This window comes from Oncorhynchus clarkii, chromosome 27 (genome assembly GCF_045791955.1).
Source record: "Oncorhynchus clarkii lewisi isolate Uvic-CL-2024 chromosome 27, UVic_Ocla_1.0, whole genome shotgun sequence".
Classification (NCBI taxonomy): Eukaryota; Metazoa; Chordata; class Actinopteri; order Salmoniformes; family Salmonidae; genus Oncorhynchus; species Oncorhynchus clarkii.
This window is the reverse complement of record NC_092173.1, coordinates 20,285,300-20,298,349: the sequence shown is the minus strand read 5'-3', so window position 1 is coordinate 20,298,349 and position 13,050 is coordinate 20,285,300. Positions and strand designations below refer to the sequence as shown.

The window sequence follows — 13,050 nt, the reverse complement described above, 5'->3', positions numbered from 1 at the left end:
TGGAGAGCATTTGTGAACAGCAGTTTTCAGTTCTTTCCACAGATTCTCGATTGGATTCAGGTCTGGACTTTGACTTGGCCATTCTAACACCTGGATATGTTTATTTTTGAACCATTCCATTGTAGATTTTGCTTTATGTTTTGGATCATTGTCTTGTTGGAAGACAAATCTCCGTCCCAGTCTCAGGTCTTTTGCAGACTCCATTAGGTTTTCTTCCAGAATGGTCCTGTATTTGGCTCCATCCATCTTCCCATCAATTTTAACCATCTTCCCTGTCCCTGCTGAAGAAAAGCAGGCCCAAACCATGATGCTGCCACCACCATGTTTGACAGTGGGGATGGTGTGTTCATGGTGATGAGCTGTGGTGCTTTTACGTCAAACATAACGTTTTGCATTGTTGCCAAAAAGTTCAATTTTGGTTTCATCTGACCAGAGCACCTTCTTCCACATGTTTGGTGTGTCTCCCAGGTGGCTTGTGGCAAACTTTAAACAACACTTTTTATGGATATCTTTAAGAAATGGCTTTCTTCTTGCCACTCTTCCATAAAGGCCAGATTTGTGCAATATACGACTGATTGTTGTCCTATGGACAGAGTCTCCCACCTCAGCTGTAGATCTCTGCAGTTCATCCAGAGTGATCATGGGCCTCTTGGCTGCATCTCTGATCAGTCTTCTCCTTGTATGAGCTGAAAGTTTAGAGGGACGGCCAGAGGTAGATTTGCAGTGGTCTGATACTCCTTCCATTTCAATATTATCGCTTGCACAGTGCTCCTTGGGATGTTTAAAGCTTGGGAAATCTTTTTGTATCCAAATCCGGCTTTAAACTTCTTCACAACAGTATCTCGGACCTGCCTGGTGTGTTCCTTGTTCTTCATGATGCTCTCTGCGCTTTTAACGGACCTCTGAGACTATCACACTATCACACACACACACATTTATACGGAGACTTGATTACACACAGGTGGATTGTATTTATCATCATTAGTCATTTAGGTCAGCATTGGATCATTCAGAGATCCTCACTGAACTTCTGGAGAGAGTTTGCTGCACTGAAAGTAAAGGGGCTGAATAATTTTGCACGCCCAATTTTTCAGTTTTTGATTTGTTAAAAAAGTTTGAAATATCCAATAAATGTCGTTCCACTTCATGATTGTGTCCCACTTGTTGTTGATTCTTCACAAAAAAATACAGTTTTATATCTTTATGTTTGAAGCCTGAAATGTGGCAAAAGGTCGCAAAGTTCAAGGGGGCCGAATACTTTCGCAAGGCACTGTATTTTTACTCTGGTTGCATATTTAACATGCTGATAGAAATTTGGTAAAACGGATTTAAGTTTCCCTGCATTAAAGACCCCGGAGCGCCACCTCTGGGTGGGCATTTTCTTGTTTGCTTATGGCGGAATACAGCTCATTCAGTGCTGTCTTAGTGCCAGCCTCTGACTGTGGTGGTTTGTAAACAGCTATGAACAATACAAATGAAAACTCTCTAGGTAGGTAGTGTGGTCTACAATTTATCATGAGATACTCTACCTTAGGCGAGCAATAGCTCGAGACCTCCTTAGATATCGTGCACCAGCTGTTATATATCTGTATTTCCAGTAAGGTGAAATCCATGGATTAGGGTCTAATTTAATTAATTTCAATTGACTGATTTCCTTATATGAACTGTAACTCAGTAAAATCTTAAATTGTTGCATGCTGTGTTTATATTTTTGTCCAGTATAATTAATGTTAATTCCTGTGGAGGTATGCTTGCTTCACATACTTTATTGAATAGACAGAATAATTTACAGTTTTTTCTCATTGTATGATTTTTAAGTAATTAATTTTCATTTTATCGCATGACATAAGTATTTGATCACCTACCAACCAATAAGAATTCCGGCTCTCACAGACCTGTTAGTTTTTCTTTAAGAAGCCCACCTGTTCTTCACTCATTACCTGTATTAACTGCACCTGTTTGAACTCGTTACCTGTATAAAAGACACCTGTCCACACACTCAATCAAATAGACTCCAACCTCTCCACAATGGCCAAGACTAGAGAGCTGGGTATGGACATCAGGGATAAAATTGTAGAACTGCACAAGGCTGGGATGGGCTACAGGACAATAGGCAAGCAGCTTGGTGAGAAGGCAACAACTGTTGGCGCAATTATTAGAAAATGGAAGAAGTTCAAGATGATGGTCAATCACCCTTGGTCTGGGGCTCCATGCAAGATCTCACCTCGTGGGGCATCAATGATCATGAGGAAGGTGAGGGATCAGCCCAGAACTACATGGCAGGACCTGGTCAATGACCTGAAGAGAGCTGGGACCACAGGCTCAAAGAAAACCATTAGTAACACACTACGCCGTCATGGATTAAAATCCTGCAGCGCACGCAAGGTCCCCCTGCTCAAGCCAGCGCATGTCCAGGCCCATCTGAAGTTTGCCAATGACCATCTGGATGATCCAGAGGAGGAATGGGAGAAGGTCATGTGGTCTGATTAGACCAAAAAACTATATTTTTGTCTCAACTCCACTCTCTGTGTTTGGAGGAAGAAGAAGGATAAGTACAACCCCAAGAAAACCATCCCAACCGTGAAGCATGGAGGTGGAAACATCATTCTTTGGGGATGCTTTTCTGCAAAGGGGATTGGACGACTGCACCGTATTGAGGGGAGGATGGATGGGGCCATGTATCGCGAGATCTTGGCCAACAACCTCCTTCCCTCAGTAAGAGCATTGAAGATGGGTTGTGGCTGGGTCTTCCAGCATGACAACGACCCGAAACACACAGCTAGGGCAACTAAGGAGTGGCTCCGTAAGAAGCATCTCAAAGTCCTGGAGTGGCCTAGCCAGTCTCCAGACCTGAACCCAGTAGAAAATCTTTGGAGGTAGCTGAAAGTCCGTATTGCCCAGCGACAGTCTGTATGGAGGAGTGGGCCAAAATCCCTGCTGCAGTGTGTGCAAACCTGGTCAAGAACTACAGGAAACGTATGATCTCTGTAATTGCAAACACAGGTTTCTGTACCAAATATTAAGTTCTGCTTTTCTGATGTATCAAATACTTATGTCATGCAATAAAATGCAAATTATTTACTTAAAAATCATACAATGTAATTTTCTGGATTTTTGTTGTAGATTCCGTCTCTCACAGTTGAAGTGTACCTATGATAAAAATGTACAGACCTCTACATGCTTTGTAAGTAGGAAAACCTGCAAAATCGGCAGTGTATCAAATACTTGTTCTCCCCACTGTATATCAAAGCTGGGACCGAGAGACTGAAAAACAGCTTCTAAAGCCATCAGACTGCCTACATTCAGACTCAAAATCATCGTCCACTTTAATAAATGGATCACTAGTAACTTTAATAATGACACTTTTTAATAATGTTTACATATCTTGCACTCATCTCATATGTATACACTGTATTCTATACCATCTATTGCATCTTGCCTATGCTGCTCGCTCATCACTCATCCATATATTTATATGTACATATTCTTATTCCATCCCTTTACTTAAGATTGTGTGTGTTAAGTAGTTGTTGTTGAATTGTTAGATTACTTGTTAGATATTACTGCACTGTCAGAACTAGAAGCACAAGCATTTCACTACACTTGCGTTAACATCTGCTAACCATGTGTATATGATCAATACAATTTGATTCATGACATCACAGCAGGGGCGAAACGCTCCTTGTGAATGCCAGTTACTTTAAAGTTTAAAGTTAGCTAGTTAGTGTGATTCTAGCCTTCATCTAATTTACCGCAGGCTGCGTCTCTGCTGTTTTATTCAACCTGGCTCATTTTGTAGTCCCTTTATACTTCAGAGAAAAGGCTTGCCTCGGTAATAGATACTGGTACTTCTGCACTTTTGGTGTAATTATAGTGAAAATGGCTGTTGTCCTATAAACTTATGGATATCAATTGATGTCTGATAAATAATTCTTTATAAACTAGATGGAAAACAACTATAGTAAGATGTACGACATTCAATTACTTTTTTATTTGTTTTTTTCTATTCCTGTTGCTCGGACGATTAACCAGAGCATAGGTGTCTTATACTAACTGCATATTTCCCATTTCTCTCCTCTGTCCTCTCTGTCTGTCCAGATGAAGCTGTGGAACAAGTACAAGGTGACCAGTATTCCCTCGCTGGTGTTTGTGGATGCAGCCACAGGGAAGGTGTTGTGTCGGAACGGACTACTTGTGGTGAGAGATGACCCCAAAGGTAAATCTCCTCAGTCAGACTGAGCCTCAGCAATGAGGACTGCGCCAGAACACAGAGACACACACGCGCAAACAAGCATACAGTTTATTACATGATAAATGCCTTGTCAGAATTTCCTATTGCGAAGTTTCTGTGCCACATCCTTCCATATTCCATATTCCTCAATATGTGTCCTGTTCTGGTATTGCATGAATATTATAAAGTGCCCTTTCTTATTCCCACATCTGCAGACCTATAATTTCCCAGCTTTTAAGTGGGAGACTGCCTGTTCGCAAGAGCAGACTTGCATTCCTTTCTGGTACATGAGAGGATGTCCTCTCATGGCCAAAAAAAATCACAATACTTTGACATCCTGCTCTTTAGAGCCCTAATTGCACAACATGAGAAAGGCCCAGTAGTCAGAGAGGGGGTGTACCAAAAAAGGTCCAAATACAAATTCCATCTAGACACCGTTGCCCAAGATGACACACAAAACAATACATACCTCGGCCTAAACATCAGCGCCACAGGTAACTTCCGCCAAGCTGTGAACGAGCTGAGAGACAAGGCAAGAAGGGACTTATATACCATAAAAAGGAACATCAAATTTGACTTACCAATTAGGATCTTTCAAAAAATACTCAGATCAGTTATAGAACCCATTGCCGTTTATGGTTGTTAGGTCTGGGATCTGCCTGCCAACCCAGAATTCACAAAATGGGACAAACACCAAATTGAGACTACATGCAAAATTTTGAAAAAATATCCTCAATGTCCAACGTAAAACACCAAATAATGCATGCAGAGCAGAATTAGTCCGATACCCGCTAATGATCAAAATCCAGAAAAGAGACGTTAAATTCTACAACCACCTAAAAGGAAGCGATTCCCAAACCTTCCATAACAAAACCATCACCTACAGAGAGAGAAACCTGGAGAAGAGCCCCCAAAGCAAGCTGGTCCTCGGGCTCTGTTCACAAACAGAACCCACAGTGCCCCAGGACAGCAACACAATTAGACCCAACCAAATCACGAGAAAACAAAAAGTTAATTACTTCCAATGTGTCAAGTAATTAACAAAAAAAACTGAGCAAACTGGAATGCTTTTCCACAAAGAATTTGAAAGCAAACCCAATTTTGATAAACTCCCATATCTACTGGGTGAAATACCACAGTGTGCAATCACAGCAGAAAGATTTGTGAATTTGTGACCTGAAAAGAAAAGGGCAACCAGTGGAGAACAAACACCATTGTAAATACAACCCATATTTATGTTTGATTTATTTTCCTTTTGTACTTTAACTATTTGCACATCATTACAACACAGTATATACAGTGGGGCAAAAAAGTATTTAGTCAGCCACCAATTGTGCAAGTTCTCCCACTTAAAAAGATGAGAGGCCTGTAATTTTCATCATAGGTACACTTCAATTATGACAGACAAAATGAGAAAAAAAATCCAGAAAATCACATTGTAGGATTTTTAATGAATTTATTTGAAAATTATGGTGGAAAATAAGTATTTGGTCAATAACAAAAGTTTATCTCAATACTTATATACCTGTTGTTGGCAATGACAGAGGTCAAACGTTTTCTGTAAGTCTTCACAAGGTTTTCACACACTGTTGCTGGTATTTTGGCCCATTCCTCCATGCAGATCTCCTCTAGAGCAGTGATGTTTTGGGGCTGTTGCTGGGCAACACAGACTTTCAACTCCCTCCAAATATTTTCTATGGGGTTGAGATCTGTAGACTGGCTAGGCCACTCCAGGACCTTGAAATTCTTCTTACGAAACCACTCCTTCGTTGCCCGGGCGGTGTGTTTGGGATCATTGTCATGCTGAAAGACACAGCCACGTTTCATCTTCAATGCCCTTGCTGATGGAAGGAGGTTTTCACTCAAAATCTCACGATACATGGCCCCATTCATTCTTTCCTTTACACAGATCAGTCGTCCTGGTCCCTTTGCAGAAAAACAGCCCCAAAGCATGATGTTTCCACCCCCATGCTTCACAGTAGGTATGGTCTTCTTTGGATGCAACTCAGCCTTCTTTGTCCTCCAAACACGACGAGTTGAGTTTTTACCAAAAAGTTATATTTTGGTTTCATCTGACCATATGACATTCTCCCAATCTTCTTCTGGATCATCCAAATGCTCTCTAGCAAACTTCAGACGGGCCTGGACATGTACTGGCTTAAGCAGGGGGACACGTCTGGCACTGCAGGATTTGAGTCCCTGGCGGCGTAGTGTGTTACTGATGGTAGGCTTTGTTGCTTTGGTCCCAGCTCTCTGCGGGTCATTCATCATTCACTAGGTCCCCCCGTGTGGTTCATGGATTTTTGCTCACCGTTCTTGTGATAATTTTGACCCCACGGGGTGAGATCTTGCGTGGAGCCCCAGATCGAGGGAGATTATCAGTGGTCTTGTAGGTCTTCATTTCCTAATAATTGCTCCCACAGTTGATTTCTTCAAACCAAGCTGCTTACCTATTGCAGATTCAGTCTTCCCAGCCTGGTGCAGGTCTACAATTTTGTTTCTGGTGTCCTTTGACAGCTCTTTGGTCTTGGCCATAGTGGAGTTTGGAGTGTGACTGTTTGAGGTTGTGGACAGGTGTCTTTTATACTGATAACAAGTTCAAACAGGTGCCATTAATTAACGAGGACAGAGGAGCCTCTTACAGAAGAAGTTACAGGTCTGTGAGAGCCAGAAATCTTGCTTGTTTGTAGGTGACCAAATACTTATTTTCCACCATAATTTGCAAATAAATTCATTAAAAATCCTATAATGTGATTTTCTGGATTTTTTTTCTCATTTTGTCTGTCATAGTTGAAGTGTACCTATGATGAAAATTACAGGCCTCTCATCTTAAGTGGGAGAACTTGCACAATTGGTGGCTGACTAAATACTTTTTTGCCCCACTGTAGATGTAATATGACATTTGAAATGTCTTTATTCTTTTGGAACTTCTGTGAGTGTAATGCTTACTGTACATTTGTTTTTTTCACTTTTGTTTATTATCTACTTCACTTGCTTTGGCAAATTTAACATATGCTTCCCATGCCAATAAAGCACTTGAATTTAATTGTGAGGGAGAGTGGAGAGAGTAGGCATGGTGGCAGTAGAACACGTGGTGCAGGGGAATGGATTTCACGAGCTGAACTGTATGACAGATCCTCTCTGTCTGCTTAATGAATCCCAGTCTTCATCCCAGCCCACAGTAGACTGCACACTCTATCATTCCCATGATTCATTAACACCAACTAGATGTGGTAAAGAAGAGATTCATCCATCCCCTCCTCTTTCAGAGTTGTTAGAGGGTAGCGGTAGCAGAAAAGGGGTGTGTTTGTGTTGTAGTGAGGAAGGGAGATGGGGGTTACAGGCGGGGTAGTAAGAGTTTGAGGTGGGCTGGGGGGGGGGGGGGTTCAGGACCCTCTTTCAACATTGTGAAAAGTTTGCTGTCTTGAGTGGCGGAGTGGAGGAGAAGTTGCCTGCAGCACCAGGAAGGAGTGCACTTTTACAGTGTGAATGGGGACAACAATAAAAGGCTACAGCGGCAGAGGCAGTGGGGATGTGTCAGCCATGTCTAATGAAGGCCTATAGAGGGAAGCCCCATAAAGGAACCTTTACAGCCCTGTCTAATGAAGGCCTATAGAGGGAAGCCCACATAAAGGAACCTTTACAGCCCTGTCTAATGAAGGCCTATAGAGGGAAGCCCACATAAAGGAACCTTTACAGCCCTGTCTAATGAAGGCCTATAGAGGGAAGCTCACATAAAGGAACCTTTACAGCCCTGTCTAATGAAGGCCTATAGAGGGAAGCCCACATAAAGGAACCTTTACAGCCCTGCCTAATGAAGGCCTATAGAGGGAAGCCCACATAAAGGAACCTTTACAGCCCTGCCTACAGCACTTTATTTATGATTACACCTTATTATTTGGTCCTCCCAAATGCATCTCTAGTGCTTGACACTAACAATGAAGACACCTTGAAAAAGAAACGAAAGGGAGTAAGGCTGGCAGCGCTCCCTGTCCCTGCATGGGAAATTGAAAAGCATGGCTTTCAATAATCATTCAAATCTAATTTTGCATCTGTTGTGCGGTCCCATTTCCAAACACAGATGACATGGATTACAAAAGAGCTTGTGAGTAGGAGGCACACTGGGTTTAGACGTTTGTATGACAAATGCTGGGCACATGTGCATGTATTTAATATCTAATAGCTGTGCCAGGGGGATGGAGAGAGTGCTCTGGTTTTGAATGGGGAGTTTCTCACACACAGAAAAAGCTCTCTTCTCTGTTCACTAATCAGACCCTTGTCTCTCTATCCTTTCTCCCCAACACCAAACCCTCCCTCCCACCCTAATTCTCCCTCCTCCTACTCCCCCCCCCTCCCCCCTCCCTCTCAGGCCTGGAGTTCCCCTGGGGGCCCAAGCCCTTTGCAGAGGTGGTGGCCGGCCCTCTGCTCAGGAACAACAGGCAGACGACAGACATCAGCTCATTGGAGGGCCACTATGTGGGAGTGTACTTCTCAGCACACTGGGTAAGTGGTGGGTGGGGGCCGGGAAGGACACACACATGCAGGGAGGGAGGGAAAGGCCCTCATTTTCCTTTTCAGGCATCCAGCTGCCCCCGATATGAGGACTAGCCTTATGAAAACAAAGGCATCAGTGAAAGCCAGGGCGGGGCAGCAGGGCACAGCGGGAGGAAACACAGCAGCCGGTAGCCAGGAATGGACAGAGTTGTTAGGGGACTTCCATTGTCTGGGACTACAGTAGCTAGTTATTCCACTCCTTGCTGTCATCACCAACTAGTGCCCTTTTAAAGTGAGCGTCCGATCCATTGTCTCTGTCAGTGCTGGGCTTGCCCATCCGTGTGAAGGTCGTGACTTGGTGATGCATGAAAGGCTTGTGTCACTGATGAGCTCAGCTGATGACACACACACACACACAGGCCACAGATGCCCCTCCAGCTGCCAGTGCTGCCTTCAGCTCCAGAGACCAGTCAGCACCAAGCCATAACGCACTGACTGGTCCACTTTCCAAACCAAATTTGTACATTTTATTTGTCACATGCTTCACAAACAACAGGTGTAAACTAACAGTGACATGTTTACTTACAGGTCCTTTTTCCAACGATGCAGAGTTAAAGATAAAATAGAAATAGTGACATGAGGAATAAATACACAGTGAATAACAATAATGAGTAAAAATAGCATGGCTATATACAGGGAGTACCAGTTCCAAGTCCATGTGCAGGGGTATGAGGTGATTGAGGTAATTATGTACATACAGTGAGGGATTTTGTACGTTTGGCCACTGACAAAGAAATGATCAGTCTATAATTTTAATGGTAGGTTTATTTGAACAGTGAGACAGAATAACAACAAAAAAATCCAGAAAAACGCATTGCAAAAATGTTAGAAATTGATTTGCATTTTAATGAGGGAAATAAGTATTTGACCCCCTCTCAATCAGAAAGATTTTTGGCTCCCAGGTGTCTTTTATACAGGTAACGAGCTGAGATTAGGAGCACACTCTTAAAGGGAGTGCTCCTAATCTCAGTTTGTTACCTGTATAAAATACACCTGTTCACAGAAGCAATCAATCAGATTCCAAACTCTCCACCATGGCCAGGACCAAAGAGCTCTCCAAGGATGTCAGGGACAAGATTGTAGACCTACACAAGGCTGGAATGGGCTACAAGACCATCACCAAGCAGCTTGGTGAGAAGGAGACAACAGTTGGTGCGATTATTCAAAGGCCTATATTCATGGAAGAAACAAATAATCTCCCTCGGCCTGGGGCTCCATGCAAGATCTCATCTCGTGGAGTTGCAATGATCATGAGAACGGTGAGGAATCAGCCCAGAACTACACGGAAGGATCTTGTCAATGATCTCAAGGCAGCTGGGACCATAGTCACCAAGAAAACAATTGGTAACACACTACGCGTGAAGGACTGAAATCCTGCAGCGCCCGCAAGGTCCCCCTGCTCAAGAAAGCACATATACATGCCCGTCTGAAGTTTGCCAATGAACATCTGAATGGTTCAGAGGACAACTGGGTGAAAGTGTTGTGGTCAGATGACACCAAAATGGAGCTCTTTGGCATTAACTCAACTTGCTGTGTTTGGAGGAGGAAGAATGCTGCCTATGACCCCAAGAACACCATCCCCACCGTCAAACATGGAGGTGGAAACATTATGCTTTGGGGGTGTTTTTCTGCTAAGGGGACAGGACAACTTCACCACATCAAAGGGACGATGGACGGGGCCATGTACCGTCAAATCTTGGGTGAGAACCTCCTTCCCTCAGCCAGGGCATTGAAAATGGGTCGTGGATGGGTATTCCAACATGACAATGACCCAAAATACACGGGCAAGGCAACAAAGGAGTGGCTCAAGAAGAAGCGCTTTAAGGTCCTGGAGTGGCCTAGCCAGTCTCCAGACCTTAATCCAATAGAAAATCTGTGGAGGGAGCTGAAAGTTCAACCTCAAACATCAACCTCGAAACCTTAATGACTTGGAGAAGATCTGCAAAGAGGAGTGGGACAAAATTCTTCCTGAGATGTGTGCAAACCTGGTAGCCAACTACAAGAAACGTCTGACTTCTGTGATTGCCAACAAGAGTTTTGCCACCAAGTACTAAGTCATGTTTTGCAGAGGGGTAAAATACGTATTTCCCTCATTAAAATGCAAATCAATTTATACAATTTTTGACATGCGTTTTTCTGGATTTTTTGGTTGTTATTCTGTCTCTCACTGTTCAAATAAACCTACCATTAAAATTGTAGACTAATCATTTCTTTGTCAGTGGACAAACATACAAAATCAGCAGGGGATCAAATACTTTTTTCCCTCACTGTATATAATTACAAGCTAAGACAATGGAGCCGGAAGGAACGGCTCCTAACCAACTTTGCTATTTTGTGTTTTTATGCATTGTTTAACTTAATGTTGCTGCTACCGTCTCTTATGACCAAAAAGAGCTTCTGGATATCAGAACAGCGATTACTCACCTCGAACTGGACGAAGATTTTTTCTTTAATGAGTCCGACGCGAAGGATGTACTGTTTCTCCGAGACCAGGCCCAAATCCCTGTCATTCGAGTGAAGAAAAGACAGCGGTACAGGGGGCGGAGATCGGGGTGCTTTGTGAGAATTCGTCAGCGAGTGCGTAACCCGACTCTACCATCTGGCCAATGTGAAATCTCAGGAGAATAAACTGGATGAGCTCCGTTCGAGACTATTCTACCAACTGGACATTAACTGAAATATGTTATGTTTCACAGAGTCGTGGCTGAACAACAACACGGATAATATGCATTTGGCTGGATTTTCCATGCATTCGCAGGACAGAACTGCTCCGTCCGGTAAGACGGTAGTGGTGTGTGTCTATTTGTCAATAACAGCTGGTGATCAATGTCTAATATTAAGGAAGTCTCGGTATTGCCCGCCTGAGGTAGTGTGGTGTACAGCTTATCATGAGGTACTCTATCTACCAAGAGAGTTTTCATCTATATTTTTCGTAGCCGTCTATTTACCACCTCAAACCGATGTTGGCACTAAGGCCGTACTTAACAAGCTGTACAAGGCCATAAGCAAACAAGAAAATGCTCATCCAGAAGCAGCGCTCCTAGTGGCCGGGGACTTTAATGCGGGCAAACTTAAATCCGTTTTACCTAATTTCTCCCAGCATGTCACCTGTGCAATCAGAGGGGGAAAAACTCTAGACCACCTTTACTCCACACACAGAGATGCATACAAAGCTCTCCCTCTCCCTCTATTTGGCAAATCTGACCATAATTCTATCCTCCTGATTCCTGCTTACAAGCAAAAACTACCAGTGACCCGCTCAATACGGAAGTGGTCAGATGACGCAGATTCTAAGCTACAGGACTGTTTTGCTAGCACAGACTGGAATATGTTCCGGGATTCATCCAATGGCATTAAGGAGTATACCACCTGAGTCACCAGCTTCATCAATAAGTGTATCAACGACGTTGTCCCCACAGTAACCGTATGTACATATTCCAACCAGAAGTCATGGATTACAGGCAACATCCGCACCGAGCTAAAGGCTAGAGCTGCCGCTGCCGTTTTCAAGGAGTGGGACACTAATCCGGACTCTTATAAGATATCCCTCTATGCCCTCAAAAGAACCATAAAACAGGCAAAGCGTCAATACAGGACTAAGATTGAATCCTACTATACTGACTCTGATGCTCGTCGGATGTGGCAGGGCTTGCAAAGGGAAACCCAGCCGCGAGCTGCCCAGTGACGCGAGCCTACCAGACAGGCTAAATGCCTTTTATGCTCGCTTTCGAGGAAAGCAACACTGAAGCACCAGCTGTTCTGGACGGCTGTGTGATCACGCTCTCCGTAGCTGATGTGAGCAAGACCTTTTAAACAGGTCAACATTAACAAGGCTGCGGGGCCAGACGGATTACCAGGACGTGTACTCCGAGCATGGTGGACCAACTGGCAAGTGTCTTCACTTGACATTTTCAACCTCTCCCTGACAGACTCTGTAATACCTACATGTTTCAAGCAGACCACCATAGTCCTTGTGCCCAAGAAATCAAAGGTAACCTGCCTAAATGACTACCGCTCCTTAGCACTCATGTCGATAGCCATGAAGTGCTTTGAAAGGCTGGTCATGGCTCACATCAATACCATCATCACACTGCCCTTTCCCACCTGGACAAAAGGAACACCTATGTGATAATGTTGTTCATTGACTACAGCTCAGCGTTCAACACCATAGTGCCTACAAAGATCATCATTAAGCTAAGGACCCTGTGACTAAACACCTCCCTCTGCAACTGGATCCTGGACTTCTCGACAAGCTGCCCCCAGGT

The 13,050-nt window shown here is 43.6% G+C and overlaps 1 protein-coding gene across 1 annotated transcript in view; it reads left to right on the top strand.

The window, feature by feature from the left end:
• Window positions 1-13,050, top strand: part of LOC139386368 (nucleoredoxin) — a 90,783-nt gene that overhangs the window by 59,384 nt on the left and 18,349 nt on the right. Inside the window, exons 2-3 of the mRNA XM_071131910.1 lie at window positions 4,099-4,216; window positions 8,601-8,734. Of these exons, the coding sequence (XP_070988011.1) occupies window positions 4,099-4,216; window positions 8,601-8,734 (252 nt within the window). The remainder of the gene's footprint in view (window positions 1-4,098; window positions 4,217-8,600; window positions 8,735-13,050) is intronic.